The sequence below is a fragment of the Nuphar pumila genome, chromosome 1 (assembly GCF_984573655.1).
Source record: "Nuphar pumila chromosome 1, dmNupPumi1.hap1.1, whole genome shotgun sequence".
NCBI classification, from domain to species: Eukaryota; Viridiplantae; Streptophyta; class Magnoliopsida; order Nymphaeales; family Nymphaeaceae; genus Nuphar; species Nuphar pumila.
The window spans coordinates 8,662,600-8,685,502 of NC_143249.1; the positions used below are offsets into that span (position 1 = coordinate 8,662,600).

General features: G+C 34.7%; 1 protein-coding gene across 1 annotated transcript in view; it reads right to left on the reverse strand.

Moving 5' to 3' along the window:
- Window positions 1-22,903, reverse strand: part of LOC149847887 (golgin) — a 48,306-nt gene that overhangs the window by 9,785 nt on the left and 15,618 nt on the right. The window contains exons 8-11 of the mRNA XM_090007176.1: window positions 4,267-4,328; window positions 4,037-4,145; window positions 1,614-1,693; window positions 765-1,082 (exon numbers count right to left, since the gene is read on the reverse strand). Of these exons, the coding sequence (XP_089863302.1) occupies window positions 765-1,082; window positions 1,614-1,693; window positions 4,037-4,145; window positions 4,267-4,328 (569 nt within the window). The remainder of the gene's footprint in view (window positions 1-764; window positions 1,083-1,613; window positions 1,694-4,036; window positions 4,146-4,266; window positions 4,329-22,903) is intronic.

Here is a 22,903-nt window from a genome sequence, read left to right on the forward strand (position 1 = left end):
CATATGTCACTTCAGAATATCAGTTAGCAGACTTCTTTACAAAGCCTCTCGCTGCTCCCCGATTTCACTTTCTCTTAGACAAACTTTCGCTCATTGTACCGTAAGTTTGAGGGGGAGTGTTAAAATGTAAAACTGTACATATATGTATATATAATAATATTATATTATTATATATATATATATAAATACATTTTTAATTTCTTTCTTTTCTGTATTTTTTTCCTTTATTTTTATTTTTTGTTTTTATGTCATCTAGTTCAGTTTGAACTAGAATGACTGTTGCTAGTCAAGTCCTGTCCAGACTTGACTAGCAATAGAGTTGTTGGACTGACACAGTCCAACAGCTCTTAATAGAGCTGTTGGACTGACACATTCCAACAGCTCTAAATAGAGCTGTTGGACTGTGCCCAACAGCTCTATTGAGTCCTCTTTCAGCTGTGTATATAAAGGGGTGCAGCCCCTCTTGTATTTTACTCCAATGCTTCTTAAGCAATTGGTTTTTCATATCAATAAAGAATACATTTTTTATTTTTATTTTGTTTCCAGTTATACCCTTTTTAAGGGTTATGCTTTAGTGTCATTCTTGACACTTGCTCTTGTTAATCAAAGCTCGTGTTTCGAAGATCCCCATTTCATTTCATGAAGTACGGCAAAGTGAGGTCCTAACCATAAATCCCATCTTTCAAGAGAAATAACACTGAAAGCAAGTAATCAATGGTAGTCCCTAATGATGACAACAATAACATGGAATGTTTAAAACTCACCTTCTCAATAGTGCTGTTGGATTGTATGGAAATAAGTTTTTCTTGTGAAGATTTTCTACAGATCTTTTCAAAGATAACAAACATTTTCTCGCATTCTCAAAAGCATGCTGTCCAGGTATCTGTGTGATCATTTTGTTATTAGTTTCAGGTCTCTTGACATAATAAGTTTTACTTGAAGTAGATGATCCTGCCTTCCTGCAAGAATCATTAGGATCAAGACAGATTTTCCTTTTTTTGCAAGATGGTAGACTTATCTCAAACTCAGGCATTACAAACTCCACAAATAAATCCCACGAGCAGGCAACTATGCGCAAGCACCTAGAGCAGAAAAAACAGAAAATGATAACAATAATAATGAGCATAAGCAATCCAAAATAAATATTGAGATAATTAACACAAAAGGACAGAATGCTCAGAAATTCTTCACTTCATAGGTGAAAGCATGAAGCAGTCTAACAATGCAAAATAGCCAAATGAGATTTCCTGCAGAGAACCTAAAATCAACATGCAACGGCTACATGAAACCTTTCGTGTCATTTAACTTACTATAAGTCAAAGCCCTCACAGTACAATGAAAGAATTGCACATTAACCAAGTCCAGAATGTTGGAAAGTTTGATTACAATCCTGAACTTATGAGATATGAAACCTAATCTACTCAAAAAGATGACAGTCTGTTTTCTCCTTTATGTTGTGGGTGGTTTGGAACATTGATACCAATCTGCCTAAGCAAGAGCACAAGCAATATGGATTTTTTGCAAAAATTCCTCATGCATTGAAATTGAAATTATATGAAATAGAACAAAGAGGGGTTAAAAAGATAAGCCATAATCATAAACAAGAGATGTACCTTAACAGATAACGTACACATAAAACACCAGTATCCTTTGAAATAAGACAATCGAGAAGTGTAGAGTGGTCATACTGTATCTGCAGAAAGAAGTTATAAACACTTAGAGGCCACAAAATGTGAAAGAAAAAATTTGCTGCCTAAATTGTATGACCAATTTTATGAAAAGGAGTTAACCATGCAAAAAGATTTAAAAATATGCTTTAAAGAGATTATAAAAACACATATGATCTGAAGGGCAAGACATCCAGATAAAAAATAAAATGAAAGAAAAAAAAGTTTATACAAGAAAGATGTTCCAGTTGAATGCATGAATAAAAGATCTCATAAGGAGCAGCAGGAAGAGGTTCGACTAAGTCAGTGATATACTATGTAGTCAAAGGCAATGTTGTCAGAATCGAAATCAGGCCAGCATCGTTTTTTCAAAAAATGCCTGAATCGGACCATATCGAATTGGACCTATCTCGATTGGAATCATCCTATTTTAAAAACTGAAATTTTTAATTAAAAATTTAATAAAAATAGGAAAAACTTTAAAAAATCAGAAAAAAAAAACAGAAAATTAAAAAATAACTCAAAAAATACAAAAAAAAAAGCAATTTATGGCATGTTTTTTCCTCCAAAAATAGATAAAAAATACAAGCGAGAGAGAGAGAGAGCCAGAGAAAGCTTCCTCTGGCTCTGGCATCTGCTCACTGACGGTACCTTGCCACTTGTGAGGTAAAGCCCTGCCAACTGCCGGAAAGAGTGGCATCAGAGAGAGAGAGGTTACCGATGACAGGTTCCGGAGGTAGAGATGCCGAAGACTACGGACAGCGATGGGCAGAACAACAGCAGAGCGCTAAAAGAGTAGCTGGAAGTTGCATAAGGGTGCCGGGTGAGTCGATTAGGGTTTAGATTTGAGGGAAAGAACAAAAAAGGGGGGGCGATTCAAGAGGAACCGATTCTTGGTATCGGATGTACAGAATCCTTTCGGCCTGAATCATCCAATTTTTGAAAGGGGCGATTCAATTACCTCCAATGTATCAAAAACCTAGCGGTACAATGCTTATCGGCTGATTCACAACGATACTGGTAACATTGGTCAAAGGTGCTAGTTGGCACCTAGGAGGGACCAATTGGCCTAGTCAAGACTGAAAAAATAAATAAAAATAAAAATACAATCAATTCTTAAAATCATAAAGCACATGCAGATATTTTACATTTATATACATATATTAGAAATGTATATATATATATATATATATTTATATACATATATTAGAAATATATATATATAATATTGTACATATACAGATAAATATGTATAAAACAGATATATATAAATAAATAAATATTATATGTATAAACAGAGATATTGTGTGTTCGTGTATCTGCAAAATAAAAAAAAAGGAGAAAAAAAGAAAAAGAAGTAAAAAGGAAAATTAGGGCCCTACTGCCTAGGTGTCTGGGCCTAGGCAGTAGGGCCTCAACTAGACCAACCGGGTGCCTAGTTGATGCCTTTGACTATGTAGATGATATAAGGTGTCTTTGGTGGCAGTCAGAATTTGTGAAGGGAAAATTGATGGAAATATGCTAAATAAAATGTAAGAACAGCTAGAGAATGGGAGAATGGGAGAATTGTGGATGTAATAACAGCACATGAAACTGATCAACAATAATGAGAAGCTACATGGTGAGAGAAGTAGAAGACCAAATGCCTCTTAACTGCAAAAGTACTATAGAAAAGGTAAAAGATAAACCCAATATAAGTGGATAGATATTTAAAGAATAAAAGGTATATTAAAATTTTAGATATGCTTATAATTTTTTACCCTTAACAGGTTTTTTCAGAATTTTCCCATACATGAAATTTTTTGACTTAATTTGATTTATTCCTTCTCGCACAAACTATACAAGCTATTTGCAGCAACTCTTTGGTCATGTACAACCCATTTATAAAGTAATTCACAAATCAGAAACTAATCCATATTTCTCCCTCATTGCATTGTCCAAGTGACATTTATTCATGTTTCCATCAGTTCTTTCATATGCATGTCAACACTTAGTTAAAACTAGGCCTGAGCTGAGCTCTTACACAAAATGGCATGAATATAAAGTTGTAAACAGACCCCAGAAATCTCTTTGGGATCCAATGAAAACAATAAGCGCTCACATTTAATACATGCATTATAATTTCCTATACAAGATGATATTAGGGTTCATAATGACTCAGGTGTTGACAAACACAGTTATATCAGGACCAGTTCAAAAATTACAGTACACATAATCTTAAGTCTTATAACCGTAAAATCATAAAAGGACCAATAAAACCAAAAAGGGAGAGAGAGAGAGAGAGAGCAATTATGGGCAAAAAACAACTTAATTTGATATCCATACATAGATAATGTAAAGAACACGTGTTCATCAAATTGAAGACTTACCCCAGCTAGAAATAAATGGAAAAGATGTATAGGATTGAATATGCTTGCAAAATGGAAGAGTGCATCCCCTTTCACCTCTTCACAGAACTTTTTATGATCCTTGCAATTTCTGCATATATTCCAGTGATTTCAAACAGTCAGCATGAAGTGCAACAAACAAGTGTTGGAATCTCTAAACAAATATAAGAATCTAAAAAAAAGATACAAATGAAAATAAATAGCTCACTTACAATGGCTGGAGTAGACGTGAATAATCCAAGAGTAGCAGGAGCATTTCAAACAGGTAATCGTCCTGCAAACATGGCAAGCATCAATTTGAGAATAGCTAAATAAGAAAAACTATGCATATTCTGCGGAACAAATTTTAAACCAAGATTGGTGAAGAAACAAGCCTTAAAACAAACAGATTAAACAAGGTAAATGCATAAATCGTTATTACACATCTCAAATCCTTAAAATGAGACCATCAAAATTTGGAAGTCGATAACACGCAAGCCATCAATTGGAAATTTAAGAAAATGGATCATCTATGACACTAGAAAGAACTGCAGCATTCAAACATGATTAGCACCACAAACCATAGTCACAAATACCTCTAGTATTTTTAGAATATTATAATATATTATCATAAAATTCTAGCAAATCCTTATGAAAGGCATTCTATCTCAATATTACAGAATATCAAAAATTCCCAACGTACCATGGTCTTATCAGAAAGTTTTTCAATCAAGTGAAATATTTTGCATACTAATGTTTCTAAAATTTGCAAGATTTTTATGCTTATGAAAATTCTTAGATAAGACATCAATATTCTGTTTTCTTTCATCTTCCTTTTTCTCTCCAAATATTTGCCCTCCAATTTTGCCAAGGTCTTTCTGAATGTTTTTCAAAAAAATATATATTATTTTGAAGCTCTCCAACAAAATTGCCTCCGATAAGGTTGGGACTTACTAAATTAGTTGAACCAACAAAGGTCTTTGTATTAAATTATATGTGGGAAAATTAAGCAAGCCCCAACCCGTTCCCCACACGACCTGTTGACTGAATAATGCACATATGGAATTTACCAGAAAAAAATATGGTTGGGTTAGGGTTTCTCTATAGTCTATACTGAACCCGAATCCAAACCAGCCAACTCTTTATATGGGCGGATTAGGGTCAACCCTGATCACGGTGACTCAGACAAAAACCTTTTAGGGTCTGACTCGTGACTGTAATATCTCACAAAATTTGTGCCTAAGTTTAAATTTAATAAATTTATTTTTTATTAAATAAATATATTTTCACTATTTGGATTGATATAATATATAATATATATGGGGCTGACGCGATTTGGATCCCGATATGGATCTTGGACTCATTAACCGAGATCCATGATCCATATGTGACAGGCAGTGTTGTGAAAAGCGTTGAGGTATAGCGAGGCGCTCCACCAAAAACCAAGGCGAGGCATAAGCCTCGAGGCGTAAAGCGTAAGCCTCAAATATTTTTTTTAAAAACTTTTAAAAAATTATAAAAAATATCTAAAAATACAAATAAATAAAAAAATGTTTTATTGATGAAATAACAACCAATAAGAAATAGAAAATCTCAAGTAAGTACTAAAAAATATGAGATTAACATATAAAAGTAACTAAAAACTGATTACATAACTGGAAAATATATGAGATTAACCAAAAAAAGTTAAAATATACTAAGAAACTGATTACATAACTGGAAAATATATGAGATTAACCTACAAAAGTTAAAATATATGAGATTATTCTAAAAAATATGAGATTAACATATAAAAGTAACTAAAAAATGATTACATAACTGGAAAATATATGAGATTAACCAACAAAAGATAAAATATACTAAGAAACCAATTACATAACTGGAAAATATATGATATTAACCAACAAAAGTTAAAATATATGAGATTATTCTAAAAAATATGAGATTAACATATAAAAGTAACTAAAAAAACTGACTACATAACTGGAAAATATATGAGATTAACCTACAAAAGTTAAAATATATGAGATTATTCTAAAAAATATGAGATTAGCATATAAAAGTAACCAAAAACTGATTACATAACCGGAAAATATATGAGATTAACCAACAAAAGTTAAAATATATGAGATTATTCCAAAAAATATGAGATTAACATATAAAAGTAACTAAAAAATTGATTACATAACTGAAAAATATATGAGATTAACCAACAAAAGTTAAAATATATTAAAAAACTGATTACATAACTGAAATAACTGGAAAATATATGAGATTAACCTACAAAAATCTTGTTGATCATGCCTCAGAAATCTTTTTGTAAAAAAAAAAATTGCACCTCAAGGCGAGGCGCACCTTTTGCGCCTCAAGGCGCGTTTTTGATAACACTGGTGACAGGATAAATAGGTTTTAAAAATAAATTATAATAATAATTAATAAGATTATATATATATATTATAAATATATTTTTAATTAAGAGTTTGTTTAGCGAAGACTTCTATTTCTATAAGGAAATAGAAGACTTTCTATTTCTATAGAGGACGTCCCCTTTAGAAGAGTCCTTTTATAAAATAGGTGTGAGCCCTCTCTCCCAATATCAATTTTGAGGAGAGGAGGCGGCTGAAATCGAGAGAGAGAGAGAGAGGTGAGAGGCTGCAGCGATATCGTGTCATCCTCCTTCAGTGTCACTTCCTTCTTACTTTCTTCGCGTATCTGCAAGAGAAGGTACAAGTTCTTCTCTTATTCCGATGGTCGAGGGATTAGCATGGATCGAATCGAACCATGCATGGGTAATAGGAATACCCAATATGTGCTTTTATGCACAAATTCTGATCTTCCAAATCTTGATTCCTTGACTGTTCGACCATCTGTCTTGATTGGGTTTAATAAACCTAAAAAGATTAATTTCCTTTATGGATTATTGTTGTGATTAAATTCTATTTAAATTGGGCATACATATAAGTCGGCGTTTTCTGTTCTTAAACAGGATTCATGATGGATTTATAGATTTTAAATCTGCATTTTTTATTGGACTGGTTTAAAATAAAGATCTGTGCTTTTTATTTAAGAAAAATCTGAAATTTTGGTTGTTGAAAAATATTGGTTGTTAGATATTCACGATGGGTGTTTTGTTTTTCAAATTCCTTATCTAACAACCCTTTTATTCCAGCAAGATCAAATATAGTTATTTCTTCGTTGAATCGTGTATCTCAGTACAGATTTGTCATCCCATTTAAACTGTCTTTTGGGCAGAGTTAGATTATCGTTTTAATTGCATAGTATTATAGAAAAATGTGGAGTCTGGAAATATTCCTGCGTTTTGTTTTGTTTTGTATTGTTTAGCATGGAACAATTTTGCAAAACTGAATCAGTTGGGTGTTGTTCATGCCCAGATTAACGCATAATCAAATTCTTTGTATGCTCAGAGTTGTGCATACCCTGATTATGTTTCCTGCACATTGATGGCTAATATCATGAAAAGTTGCATCATAGCCAGATTTAGGTTATGAGCAATGTTAGATTAGTATGATTTAATTGATTGCCTAATTTCATATTTAACTCTTGAACAAAGCTAAACTTTCATCTAAATCTAAGTTGATGTTTAACTTAAAATTTTGATTTCTTTTGACTGAATAAAGTTTGGCTCTTTATGGAAAATCAAAACTGTTTTTTTTATTTTTTTATAGAGGATTAGATAAATCAGATTTTGGTTTCATTATGCTAATTCTGAACCGGCTGATGTAAACCTAGAGTTGTTGCATGGATCGGAATGTATACCTATTCACGAGTTCAATTTGTTAATGTGTATTGGAATCGGGATTCCTAAAGAAATAAAAATCCAAACTTTCATGAGGGATTCAAAACTGTTAAGTTACAAATTTTATGTTAAAAATCTGATTTAGAAATTGGTTTGAAATCTGAAATTTTCTTAAGTTGCCTAAAAATCGGATTTCCTTTAGAAAGTGTTCAATGCTGATTTGTTTTGGACATTTAGACAAATCTGAAAATCTATATATGTTGAATTTGGTCTGTTAGAAAAATTTGGATTTTTGCTAATATGGTAAATTTGAATTGTGTGTTACAATATCCATGTGTTCATGTGCTATGAATATGCATTGATGTTGTACCGTGAACACGAATTTGTTTATCTATATGTAATTGTGCTCACTGAAATTTTGCAATGCCATTTAGATTTCATTAAATTGTGTAGTGGTTATGTATGAACCACTGATGGGCCTTTGGAGGTCAGGTGCATATATTGCTCATGAAATAACAAGTTTTAAATGTATTGCAAAATGGTTTTATATTGCTTTTAAATTAATTACACTGTTGAAATTGATAGAGCAAAAGCCCGAATTCGTTAATGCATGTTGATTTGCATAAATGTTCGTGTAAAGAGCCTTTAATGAATTAAGAATGGTAAAAGAGACCAAACAACATAATAATTTATTATACCTTAGTTGCTACTGAAAAGATGGGATCCTTGGATAGCGATCATGGGAGACCATGAGAATACTAAACATCGTGTGCGTTGCTTTTTCCAAGAACCTGATGAGTGGTTCATGTTCCCAGCCACGGTTGTAGGGAACTCCCGCCACTTTACCTGGGGGTGGTGTTGTTCGACTCAGCTGCAGTTATTGGTATACCGATAAAGTGACGTCAATGGATGTTGATTTTCTTGTTGTCTCGACATTAGGTGTTGATTCCTATTGTTCTAATTGAAGATGTTGATTCCTGACGTTGGTCGAGGGACATGTGTAGGACCTAGTTAATAAAATACAAATTATGTTAAAAACACTTGAAACTGTCTTAAACCTTGAGAATTTTACCCGTTTTAAGTTTTTGTGGGTTTTATACAAGTGAAAAGTTAAATGTGTTGCATTTAAGTAGGGACAAGCATTTAAAAGCAATACTGATAAGTTAAAAAGTTATTCATGAGTGTTACATTGATTTATGCATACCTAAAATGTTTAATTTAACATGAGATTGTTGGTTTTTTTAATTGAACAGCTTATATTAAAAGCATGTTCTGAATATGTAATGTTTGTTTGAGCCCTCTTAAACTTATTTTAAATTTGATTTATGTTATCTTCCTTACTGTTGGATTTTAAGAGAGACTCGTACAAAAACTTTGGTTATTACCTCGGTTTTAAAAATATTTTTAAGGTACTAAGGCACACTGATGGAGGGACTGACTTGTTTGAGGGACCGAGAGTTATGATTTGGTAGCTCGGGTTCTGACAGAGTTGGGAGTAGTGTTATTAAAAACGCATCTAAAGGCGCAAAAAGTGTGCTTCGCCTCAAGGTGAGGGCCTTTGTGTCTTGAGGAGCAGGTATAAATCGTAAAAGCCCTGAGGCGTACGCCTCGAGGCGAGGCATGCCTCAAGGTAAGGCATATACGCCTCATTTTTTGGTCAAATGAGGGTCAAATCCCCCATTTGACAAAAAATTAGGGTTTAGAAAATCAGGGGGGGTGTCCCAAAATTAGGGTCGGGGCCCTAATTTTTTATTTTTTGTTCTCTCACTCACAGTGCTCTCTCTCGTTTCCCACCTCTCGTCTCGGTCTCTCCCACCTCTCTTTGTCTCGTCGGTCAACCTAACCCAAGCTTGCTTTTCGAAAAAAGAAGAAGAAAGGTATACATGAGCTCCCACCTCTCTTTATCTTTGCATGTTTGACAGACAATTTTTTTTGTAAAATAGTGTCATTAGCTGCTGCATTTTGGGCTTCTCACTTAAGAAAGATGTGGCTAAATTTATAGTTGAGTTGGATCGGATCTGAGTCCTGATTGATATTTTTTCCCTTGATGCTATGGTTTTCCAATCACCTGATGAAGGGGTTCACTTGATAAAGATTCAGGTAAAAGTGATCCTCTTTGAGGTTAATTGGTCTCATCTTGCATCGCTTTTCCATAAATGTAGCCTAAATCTATAGACTGCACTCCGGGATCTTAAACCATAGTGTGATCTTTGTTAACTTAGTCTATTGTTCAATTCTTGTTACATAACTAATACCAAGTGACTAATTTCATGTTAAATACTTGGTATAACATACCGGTGAATGATTATTTCAAATATTTGGGATCCATCATTCAAAAGTATGGAGAAATTGATGGAGATGTAAATCATAGGATAAAGGTTGGGTGGATGAAATGGAAAAGTGCAACTGGAGTGTTGTGCGATCGTAGAATGCCATTGCGGTTGAAGGGAAAGTTTTATAGGACGACTATTAGACCCGCTTTACTATATGGTACGGAATGTTGGGCTGCCAAGAGACATCATATTCAAAAAATGAGTGTAGCTGAGATGCGGATGCTTAGATGGATGTGTGGAAATACAATAAAAGATAAGATTCGGAACGAGGAGATACGTAAGAAGGTAGGTGTTGCACCCATTGAAAATAAGATGCGAGAGAATCGTTTACGGTGGTTTGGACATATTCGGTGAAGGCCTAATGATGCTCCAGTTAGAAGGTTGGAGAAATGGGAAAATATATTAGTTAAAAGAGGTCGGGGTAGGACTAGGAAGACTTGGATGGAGATGATAGGAAAGGATATGAATGCTTTGAACCTCACCGAGGACATGGCATTGGATAGAAATGATTGGAGGAAAAGGATTCATGTGGAAGACCCAAAATGAATTTCTTTTTTGGTTCATATCGCTGACCCCAATTGTTTTGGGATGAAGGCGTAGTTGTTGTTGTTGTTGTTGTTGTTAGTTTCGCTTTGCTGTTGGTCATAATGTTTATTCTTAAAACTGGTAAAGAACAACATTAGTGGTCGATTTTTACTATCTGCTGTTTCTAAATTATTTTTGTTGTTTTCTTTTCTTGCTAAGTATGCTTGACACCTTATTTTATTATAATTTTAATTGTGGCTTTAATGTTACTCATCTTCAAGCCATGGTATTTATGCCTCTTTACTCAAAGACCACTGCTTGTATTTTGCATGTCATATGGTAGAAAACAGAATTAGATTGAGTTTTAAATCTGGTATTAGGGTACAAAATTCTGATATGCAATAACCAAGTAATATGTGGTTAAAACTTCAGCAACTGTTAGGTTTCATAATTCATCATTTGTACCTTATGCCTTGTCAATAGCTATTGCACTTCACATTTTTTTTCTTTTTCTTTTTAACTTTTGACATCAAACAAGTGGCTAGTTATATCCCTTAAATAGCCATGTTACATCAACAAGCTTGTATAGGTTCATCTATATGGCTTATATAGAATTTATGTAGCCCTTGTATAAAAAATATGTATGATCAGTTTTTTTTCACAACTATATAATTTGTTTCCAAGTTATATAATTAGTTTTCAAGTTATTTAATTAGTTTCCAAGTTATATATGTTGATAATTATTGAATATGAATCGAAATTCATTGGATTATATAAAGCATTGTCTCGGTTTTATTCAACTCTTTGAGTTTTTATAAATTTTTGTGTTAATATATATTGTTTTATATGCATTTTTGCAGTTGAACAATGGAAAGAGATGTAGGATGGGATCATGGAGCTAAAGTTTCAAGTCCCACTAAAGATCCCAAACTCGTAAGACATGTAATTTGCAATTACTATCATAAAGAGACTAAATGGAGGCATCTATAGGTTGAAACATCACTTAGCTGACACGAAACATGGTGTAAGTATGTGCGAAGCGGTTTTACCTAATGTGAAAAGGTTTTTTCAGAATCATCTAAAGGATCAGAAGCAAAAGAAACAAGAGGAAAAACAAAACAAGTTCAAAATTGGAAGTGTTTATTTTAGATCATCAACATACAATAATGTGAACAAAGAAGTCAGTGGATCATATAGTGTTGCAAAAACAAGCACAGGTGGTCCCATGGACCTCTTTGTGAACAAAGAATCACGACAAACCACAATAAACCCTGCTTTCAAAAGGAATGAGAGAAAAAACGATATTGTGTCATTGGTAGATTTTTTTCCAATGCCCTATCATTTAATCTTTGCATCAGTGCATATTTTGGTGCAATGGTAGAAGCTATTGCAAATTATGCGCAAAAGTTCAAACCGCCTTCTTACCACGAGATCAGAACATGGATTTTGAAGGATGAAGTAGATTGTACTCATGAAATTTTAAAAGAGTTCAAAAATGAATGGTCGAAAGTTGGTTGCAACATTTAACGACATGAAAAAAACTAGTGCAAATTTGTGTAAATTGTTTGAAGAAATTGTTAAAGAAATTGGTGAAAGGAATGCGGTGCAATTCATTACAAATAATGCATCAAATTATGTGGCAACTGAGAATATGTTAATAAGAAAAACATATTTTTGGACACCATGTGTGGTGCATTGCTTGGATCTGATGTTAGAAGATATTGGAAAGATATTATTTTTTAAAGGTATAGTGGAAAAGGCAAAAAAATTATAAGATATATTTATAGTCATGCATGGATATTAAATTTGATGAGAAAGTTCACAAAGAAGAAAGAACTTCTACTTTCAATCGTCACTCGTTTTGTCATAATATATCTCATGTTTCATAGTATTGGATGTTATAAGAAAGAGTTGAAATCGATGTTCGTGTCTTCAAATTTTAAATCATCTAATTATTATAAGAAATTTGATGCTAAGAACATTTCTTATATTGTTCTTAATGATCATAAGTTTTGAGTTGCCATATCATATCAATTAAAGCTACACTGCCTCTCGAGAAAGTGTTGCGATTAGTGGATACAGATGAGCCTCCTATGAGATTTTTTTAAGAGGCAATGGATAGAGCAAAGAAAAAAATTGCTTCAAACATTAACACTATTGAAAAAAAATATAAACCTATTTGAGACATCATTAATAGACGATGGGACTTGCAACTTCATAAGCCTTTGCATGCAACTACCTATTATTTAAATCATCACTTTCATCATGCTGACAACTTTTGTTAAAATGTAACTCCAAATTTCATTACATATATATAGAGAGAGAGAGACATATACATATATACCATGTATGTATGCATATGTATCTCTATGTATATATATATATATATATCTTTTTTATTATAATACATGAAAGGGTATTTCTGTAATTTTCCTTTTTACGCATATTCTCTTTGGAATTATGCTTGTAATTATTTTCTTAACTTTTTCTTTTTCTTTTCATATTTTTTATCTTTTATTTTTTGAACCACATTGGGGGGCTCCCAATAGAGTCGTTGGGGGCCCCCAACGGTCACAAATATGACTGTTGGGGGCTCCCAACGACTCCTTTGGGAGCCCCCATGTTGGCTCCTCTTGTGTGGATGTGTATATATAGGGGTGCTCCCCCTTTCTAAAAATTAACTTGAGAGTCTCAAGCATTTCCTTTTTGGTTAATGCATTCATTGCATGCCTTTGTGCATGTTTGATTATTTTACGCTTGTATGCATATTTGTTCAAGTGTTGTTTGAGTGCATTTGAGCACATCTTTTATAAAGTATTAGTGCTTGGATGTGGATTGTCTCTTCGTGAACATCTTTACATGGTATCAGAGCTTGGTTGAAGATAGAAGATCGTGGGATTCTTTATTTTTTGAGTACCTCGAAAAGCGTGTCTTTGGTGTTTTGAAGATTAAAGTAGTGGATTCTCTTCCTCCAATATTTTAGAAGAGCTTTGCGACAAGTAAGATCTAAAAATCTTACTTTGGTACGTATTTCTTCTTCCATCTCTCCTCTCTAATGGGTGAAAAAGAGTCTCATTTTGCTCTCGGTTTTAAACTAAATGGCTCCAACTATCACGTTTGGGCCGGGAACATGGAAGCTCATATAAAAAGAAAGGGTCTTTGGGGTTATGTGCAAGGCATAATCCCGGAACCGAAACCAAAAATCACCATGATAACGGAAGGTGAAATCAAGATCCTTGAAGGAGACGAAAGAACCAAAGCTCTTGAGGATTATTCTAAGAAGCACGATGAATGGGAAATGAAAATTTTCAAGATTTTTTTTTAGATTTTTTCATCAGTTGAAACTAAGATTAATGCCAATATTATTAAGTTCAAGAAAGCTTCGAAAGCTTGGCATTATTTTGAAAAAATGTATACGTTAAGGGATTTATCCCATAAATACTACCTTCAAAAGAAGGCTCTTACTCTTCTTCGAGGTGACATGACCGTTAGAGAATACTTCGCCGATCTTTCTTCCATTTGGGACGAGTTTGCCATACTCGAACCAAAATGAAGTGGAGAAGCGATTGAACTTCGTCACAAACAACTAGAAGAATATCGATTCTTCAATTTTTTGAATGGGCTAAGGCCCGAATTTGAGCAAATAAGGTCTTCTCTTTTGTCATCTTTCACTCCTTCTCTTGAGGATGTTCTCACCAAATTAAGTGGTGAAGAAACCCATATGGGTATAAGTAAGCAAGGGTCAAATGTGCATGCGGTCCCCTCTAACTATGAAGACAATGATGGGGTCAATGCGGTGTCTAAGCCCGAAAATAATGTAAGAACCTATTGTCCTCATTTTAAAACTCAAAATCAAGGAAGAAATAGTGGACAAGGAGGAAGGAAGGACTACAACAAAATTATTTGCCATTTTTGTAAAGAACCGGGGCATATCAAACCCATATGCCCTAAGTGGAAGAAACTTCTAGCCATGGCGACCACTGGTATACCGCAAAAGGAGGAAACGTCTTCAAATGGATCTCTTTCGTTAAAATCAAATAGTGGAAGCTCTCCAACCTCTCCTCAAGGGAGCCACCTCCGGTGCCGCCGTGTCTACCGTTTCTCCTCCAGGTAAAGTTTCTTTGCTTTTGGAATCGGGTGTGTCTTTTCATATATTCCCAAACATGTATTCTCTTTCCGATTATTGGAAAAATATTTCTCCATCTTTTGTTTCTACTACGGATGGGACTTCTCTTGAAATTAAAGGCATAGGTAATTTTGAAACTCAAGATTTTTGTATTCCAAAAATTAGATTTATACATAAATTAAACTTCAACCTTCTCTCTGTTTCTCCACTCTCTGATCATGGATGCGATATTAAATTTTCTTCAGATAAATATTTAAAACAGGATCGTCGGTCCGAGAAATTGATTGGGGAAGGCTCTAGAAAGGGAGACTTATACTATATGGACTCTCTTCAAGTTCTAAAAAATTCTTTTTGTAATGTTGTCAGACATAAGAATATAAATATTTGGCACAAAAGACTTGGTCATCCTAACATCACCAAGTTATCTTATTTACATTTTGCTAAAAATCTTTGTAAAAATACATTCTCTTGTAATAATTGTATTCTTGGAAAAATGATAAGTATGCCTTTTGAACAAAGATCTATGTTTACTTCTAAATCTTTTGAAATCGTTCATTCCGATGTTTGGGGACCGACACCAATTGTTTTGAAAGGAGGATTTTCCTACTATGTGATTTTTGTGGATGACTTTTCTAGGTACTCTTGGATTTATTTTCTTAGACATAAGCATGATATTGAAGATTTAACTCACCCAATAATCAAGGAGATAGAATCTCAAATGAGCCAATAACCTATTCTCGCAGAAATCGAGATACTTTCAGAAGTGATATTGAGTAATATGATGAGTTTGTTCCTGCTTATGATCACAGACGATCTGAAAGAAATAGGAGACCTCCAACTCTATTGGTCTCTTTTGACTCTTTTTCACCCAGATATAGGGTTTGTCTTAGTGCCATTCATTCTTACTTTGAACCAAGAAACTTCGAGGAAGCCAAAAAATGTGTAGAATGGCAAGAAGCTATGAAAAATGAACTAAAGCTCTTAGGAAAACTGAGACATGGGAATTTCAAACTCTACCTGTTTGAAAGAAAACTATAGGTTGTTGTTGGGTATTTAAAGTTAAAACTAAGAGTGATGGATCTCTGGAGAGATATAAGGCTCGCTTAGTCGCAAAAGGGTATGGCCAAGAATATGGCATTGACTATGAAGAAACTTTTGCTCCCGTAGCCCGAATGGTTACAGTCAGATGTCTTAGCACTATTGCGTCTATTAAAAAATGGAACATTTTTCAAATGGATGTAAAATATGCCTTTTTAAATGGTGATCTTAATGAAGAAGTTTATACGGATGCCCCACCAGGCATGAAAATTCCTAAAGATAAAGTTTTTCGCCTTCGAAAAGCCCTCTATGGTTTGAAACAGGCTCTGAAAGCCTGGTATGACAGATTTAACAATATAATGTTAAAAAATGGTTTTTCTTCCTGTTATACTGTTATACTGATACTGCATTATTCATTAGAAAATCTGATGCAAGGATTGTGATATTATTACTTTATGTTGACGATATGTTAATCAGAGGTGATGATGTTCAAGGAGTCAAAGGTATTAAATTCGTCTTGACTTCAAAATTTAAAATGTCAAACTTAGGTTTTCTGACATATTTCCTTGGAATTGAGGTTGCTTACTCTCAACGTGGTTATTTTGTAAAACCCGAAAATTTTGATTATAAAATTTCCCAAATTTTGCAATTTGGGCCTAGATCCACATTACGGATCTAGGACCCATAAGGGGGTAATTAGGATTTATTCATTTGAAACCTTGATTTAATGATAAATAATGAATAAATAAAATTTTTAAATTTTAAAAATCTAATTTAATTCGAGGATCCATTTGGATCCACTTGTGGATCCATTTTGACTTGGGTCGGGTTACGGGTCTCGGGTTCGGACCCGAGCCCCACCCCATAATTTTTTCTGCCCTGTTAAATGAAAAGGGAAACCCGATAAGGGTTGCCTGATAAAACCTAACCCAAAACAGAAAGGGGGGCGCAGGGGCAGGGGGGGTTACGCAGAGCGTAACGACCCCGCGCCCATCTCGGCAGAGAAGGGGGAGGCCAGGGGCCGATAAAGGAGGGGAGTGGAGAGGGGCTCTCGCCCTCTTCACTCAGCCCCATCTCTCTCTACTCAATCTCTCTCTCCCCGTCTCTCTCTCTCCCTGTCTGCGTGCGCGCACCGGAGAAAGGAGAGGTCGCCGGAAAAAAAACTGCAGCAACCCACAGCCACCGCAGCTTCAGCGAGCACTCCTCTTCACGATAGCAGCCGTGAGTGGAGCTTTGGCCCTCAGCCACCACCGAAGGCCACGGCAGCAGTGAGGTGCGCCAGCCACGATTCCAGCCTCCGATCACCGGAAAGATCGCCGGAAAACCAGCGAAAAAGGTACGGTTCTTCTTCGAACCTGGGTGAGGAATCGAACAGGGGTTCGATTCCATACGTTGATTTGGGGGTTTTCTTGATAAACCCTAAATACCCAAATCAAATTGATTTGGGGGTTTTCTTAATATGCCCTAAATATTGAAATCGGAAAACAGAAATCGTATATGCTTATGAAAACAGTAATCGTATATGCTTGGAAAAAAAATGTGTTGTTTCATGTTGCAGGCCACTAGTGCATTGGTAGGAGGCGACAGGCCCAGCCGACCCAGTCGGCTGGGTGATGTGTTAGCAGGGCCCCAGCCGACCCAGTCGGCTGGGTGCTGGCCTGTGACTCGTATTTAAAAAAAAAAAACGAGTCTCTATTGAAACAAATGGAAATGGAGTCTGCAGTTTTTGTAGTATTAATATATTGATGTTTACCCTGTATCTTGATGAGTTGCATGTGGGTGTGTGGGTGTGCAGAATGTTTGACACTGTAACCGACACATTCAAAACTATACATGATGGTTTTGAATCTTCTATTATGTTTGGATTAGCTAGAGATGGCGACTTCATGTTGATACAAAAATGTATCCTGAAGAGCCGTGTTATTCCTCTTACATACTTTATTAGCAGTTAATTTTAATAGTGGCCATTAGCGGTATGTAAGAGATTATTTCAGTTCATGGTTGACCTGAATAATGTCACATTTAGAGTTGTTATCAGATCTCATCTTATTTTGGTGGTGACTGATAATTGAATCTGGCTGAAGAAGTAACTATTGCCAACATACTGTCTGTTTTCTTTATACTGAAATCTTTGTGTAGGAAATATCATATTACTCTTAAATTCCACCGAAGTGTGTTTTAGAATGGATTCTATGTTTAGCTCCATTTTATATTGGACAGTTGTCAGCAAAGAAAGTTAGTTTACCACAATTCCAGGATAGTTGAATTGCTATTTTTGAAAAGACATTTAGCTGGAAATAAATCGGCTAGAACAAATTCTTAAGTTATATTATACTTGTATTAACAGGGGCTGGTTTATGTAAATTTTTGGTTTAGGCATGTGTTCTATAGACATAATTGAGTTTCATCAGTCTGTGATCTGAAAGTTTATGTTGAATTGAGTATTGGTCTGAGAATGTGTAATTTGCTGAATGGAAGTAAATTGATCTGTTCTAAAGTAGCTCAAGTTGGTTCTTGAGTGTGGTTAAGCTCAAAGTTTGTAAGATGCAGTGTAGGATCATTGCAACATAACTTGAAAATTTTCAGTTGGGTATAATATTGCTCATGTTACACTGTTTAGGGAGGAAGGACACATAAAACTGAAATTTTATATGTAATGTATCTTGCCTTGTTGTCCCTAGCTGAACATTATATTTTTGGCTAGAATCCATGTGTTATTTCAAAGCTTGGGTATTGGATTGCATGGAAACACTTGTCGTGGAGGTTTATGTTTTCATTTGACTGTTATGATTATGGTACTCATGGGTGTGAGCATGATTCAGTTATTAATAATTCTTCTTGAACTTGTACGCTTGATTATTGTGTGAATTGGTACATGTACACTCACACACTTAAGGAAACCATGGATTGGTTAAGATCCATATGTAATGTAGGTAACACACACATATTGTAATTGCATATGAATGAATTATGACATGCATATGTTTGGGTTTATTTTGGCCAAGTGTTGTAAATGAAACACTACTTGGTTTTATTATGTGATGCACCGATGGCCTATGGGACCATCACCGGCCTGGAGAGCCGTGGGTTTGGTTTCTTTCAACATATGTTTCTAAATGCATCACTTGGCACATTACTACACTGTTTTAGTGGTGGATACGGGCTGGAGTCCCGAATGGGTCCCCGCAAGGGAGGATGCGGATTTTTCACTTTACTTTTGCATATTGTGTTGCAAACTTAAAGAATGGAATTAAATAAAAATATAATGAATAAGAACAGTGCAATTTACATTCTGGGATATCTCATCTGGAGTATGAGAATCTTGGATATCTGGTCTTGGGGAGACTGTGAGGATACAAAAACTCTGTGTGTGTTGTTGCCCTTAAACCCGATATTGAGGTTCTTCTCCTAGCCACGGTTTTAGGGAGAGCCCGCCACTTTATTCGGAAGTGGTGTGTTAGTCACAACTGTGAGTTTATGGTACCAAGGAAGTGGCACTTGTGGGCGTGGGGTGTCCCTTGTGTCCCCGACATTAGATGTGGAGGTCTAATGTTCCGATGGATGGTGTTGTTTCCTGATATCGGTCGAGGGCTAAGTTGGAACCCATTAATAAAATACAAATTGTGTGTTAAGCTACCCTGGGAACCTACTTGACATAGGGGTTTGTACCCGTTTGGTGTATCCGCGGGTCACGGTAATTAAAAAGAGGAACTTAAAGATGCGTGTATTTAATAGGGCATGCATATGGAAAGATGGAACATAGATGAAAGATAACAGAAGAAATTATGCATTGCACATCATCATGCATTTTTCTGTTATGCATTAGATCATGCATGTTTGAATCATTCTTGATATCATGACATCATTCGGTGGTAGCATACGCTTTACTTTGTGAGATCATGCTGAAAGGTTTGGTTATTTAGTTATTGCTATGTGACATTGCTGTATTGTTCTTGACTGGTGAGTATATGCAATTATTGGTAGTTATGGATATTTAAATGTTGCAAATTTTATATCTGCACTCACTCAAATCACTGCATGAAATCTTATCCATGTTCTTTCTCTTACCTGGTTTCTTTAGAAGTAGTTGTGCTCAGAATTTCGGTTCTGACACCCTACTTTGTTGGTTTTTCACAGGAAATGGTGAACAGGGAAGTTGGACATGCATCTGGGGATGGATGAGTTATACTTGGGCTTGTCGGCTTCAGTAGAGGACTTAGTGGCTCTATCTTTTGTCTTTTAGTTCTTTTAATTTCTGAAATTGTTACTTTACTTTCAGTTGAAGAAAACCTTGTCTTTGAAATTTGATTACTCATTAATAAAAGAGTTTTAGTTGGTTGATATGGATGATAATTGCAACTTCGTTTGTGGTGGATGGGCTATCCAATGGAAAGTGGAACTGTGAGGACCCCAGATCTCTGGGAAGGTTTCCGCAACTCTTAGAAAAAAAAAATATTCTTCATTTTTAAAAGGGTCTTGATTGGGGTCGTTACATATTTTCTATCTCAATCTAAACTTGCTTGTGAGATTATTGACAGGTCAGAAATTTTCGATGACAAAATTTGCAAAACTCCTGAAACAATGGGTTCAAAAATAAAGTTTGATGACAGGATTCCTCTGACCGACCCCACTCCTTACAGGCAATTGGTAGGCTTGTTGATGTATCTTAGCATCACTCGGCCTGATTTGTCACATGCGATCCACATTGTCAGTCAGTTTCAGCATGCTCCCACAACGGTTCACAAGAGTGTTGTTCTTCACATCGTCAGATATCTTAAGAGAACTGTAAATAAGAGAGTATTTTTGTCTTCTTCTAAATTAAAGTTAATTGTTTATACTGACTCAGATTGGGGAGGTGACCCTAATAATCGTCACTCCACCATTGGTTTCTGTGTTTTCTTAGGAGAATCATTGATTTCTTAGAGATGTAAAAAGCAACAGAAGGTCTTTTTGTCCTCCACCGAAGCAGAATATAGAGTCATGGCGTCCACCACCATGGAAATTGTATGGATTCGGCATCTTCTAGAAGATACGGGAGTTCACATTAGAGAACCAACAAAGTTATGCTGCGACAATAAAAGTGTAATTTATATTGCCAAGAATCACACTTTCCATGAGCAAACAAAGCATATAAAAATAGACGGTCACTATGTCCGATAGGAATATTTGAAGAAGGTCATTGATCTCTCGTATGTGACGTCTGAATATCAGTTAACGGACTTCTTCACTAAGGCTCTTTGTTCGCCTAGGTTTCACTTCCATCTTGGCAAACTTGCGATCATCACACCGTAAGTTTGAAGGGGGTGTTAAAATGTAACTCCAAATTTCATTATATGTATATATATATATTTAGAGAGAGAGAGAGAGAGATACATATATATACAGTATGTATATATATGTATATATATATATATATATTTTATTATTATAATACTCGAAAGGGTATTTCTGTAAATTTCCCTTTTACGCATATTCCCTTTAGAATTATGCTTGTAATTATTTTCTTAACCTTTTCTTTTTCTTTTTCTTTTATTATTTTTTATCTTTTATTTTTTGAACCACATTGGGGGCCTCCCAATAGTCATTGGGGGCCCCCAACGATCACAAATGTGATTGTTGGGGGCTCCCAACGACTCCTTTGGGAGCCCCCATGTTGGCTCCTCTTGTGTGGATGTGTATATATAGGGGTGCTCCCCCTTTGCAAAAATGCCCGGATGGAGAAGTTATGAGTGGCTTTTATAATTGTGTTGAAAAATTGGCTTCTGATGTAAATGTTCGGTTGAAAATTACAACACAAATTGATGCATTTAAAAAGGCAAAGGGGTTGTTTGGTAGAGAGGCGACTGTTACAACAAGAAAATTAAAAAGTCCTGGTAAATTTGCAATTATGTTGTTATTTATTAATATTTTCTTTATGTTTTTGTTAATTGTAATATTCTTAATGTTTTTATCAATTTTTTATTGTTTTATTTGAATGCAGCTGATTGGTGGAATTCATTTGGGCATGAAAATCCTGAATTGATAAATTTTGCAATTTGAATTCTAAGTTTGACATGCAGTGCATCGGGTTGTGAGAGCCATTAGAGTACTTCTCATTGGTTTGTAACTTTGTATTTTATTTTTGAAATACATTTGTATAAGTGTAATTATTTTATAATTGATTATCAATAATTTGGAATTATAGGTGCATACAAAATAGAGGAATAAGAGAAGACAAATGCATTGGCTTTTGTAATATACAATAAGAAATTAAGAGAAAAAAATATATGGGCTACCAAAGACTATATGTTTAGATCATATAGACTCAGACGATGAGTGGATTGTGCAGAAGGAAGATCTAGTGTTGCCTAATGATCCCAATTGGTTGGAGGATTCATGGTTGGATCTGAACTTCGACATAAATGCCATTGAGCATGTGCCTATTGAAAAAGTCGTTTCGCCTCATGATTCACAAAGTGGTTCTAGGCAAGACAGGTCTTCAAGAGATCCAGGTAAAGCTATATTTCTTTTGCCTTGCTATGAATATAAATGTATTTTTTTAATTAGATAAAATATGTATTTAATACATGATTTTTTATTAAAAAAAAGAAAAGCAAAAGAAGTGACCAAGGATGAGGAGGAAGAAAGTGCAGATGATGAAGAGTCAGAGAATGAGGATGAAGGAGAACATATTTATATGGATTCCAGAGATGATGACATTGAAAACTTAGATATTGATGATAACAAGACACAAGAAGAGCCTAGGCCCTAATTCATATCATAGGGCTATGGGCATTTATATGTTTTTTGAGTCTTTCATTTGAGTTGAATGTTAACACTCTCATTTTGAAGAGTTTTGGACAAATATATTAACATTTGGTTGTTAGTGCTAACATGCATTTTCTAATTATGATATAATGTTGTTAATTTTTTATTGAATGAATGCTCATATTTTATTTCTTAGATACTTACGTAGATTAAGTTGTTGCATTAATGTTACTTTTACATGTTAATCTCATATTTTTTCAGTATTTATTTGAGATTTTTTATTTCTTATTGGTTGTTGCTTCATTAATAAAGCATATTTATTTATTTATAATTTTAGATATTTT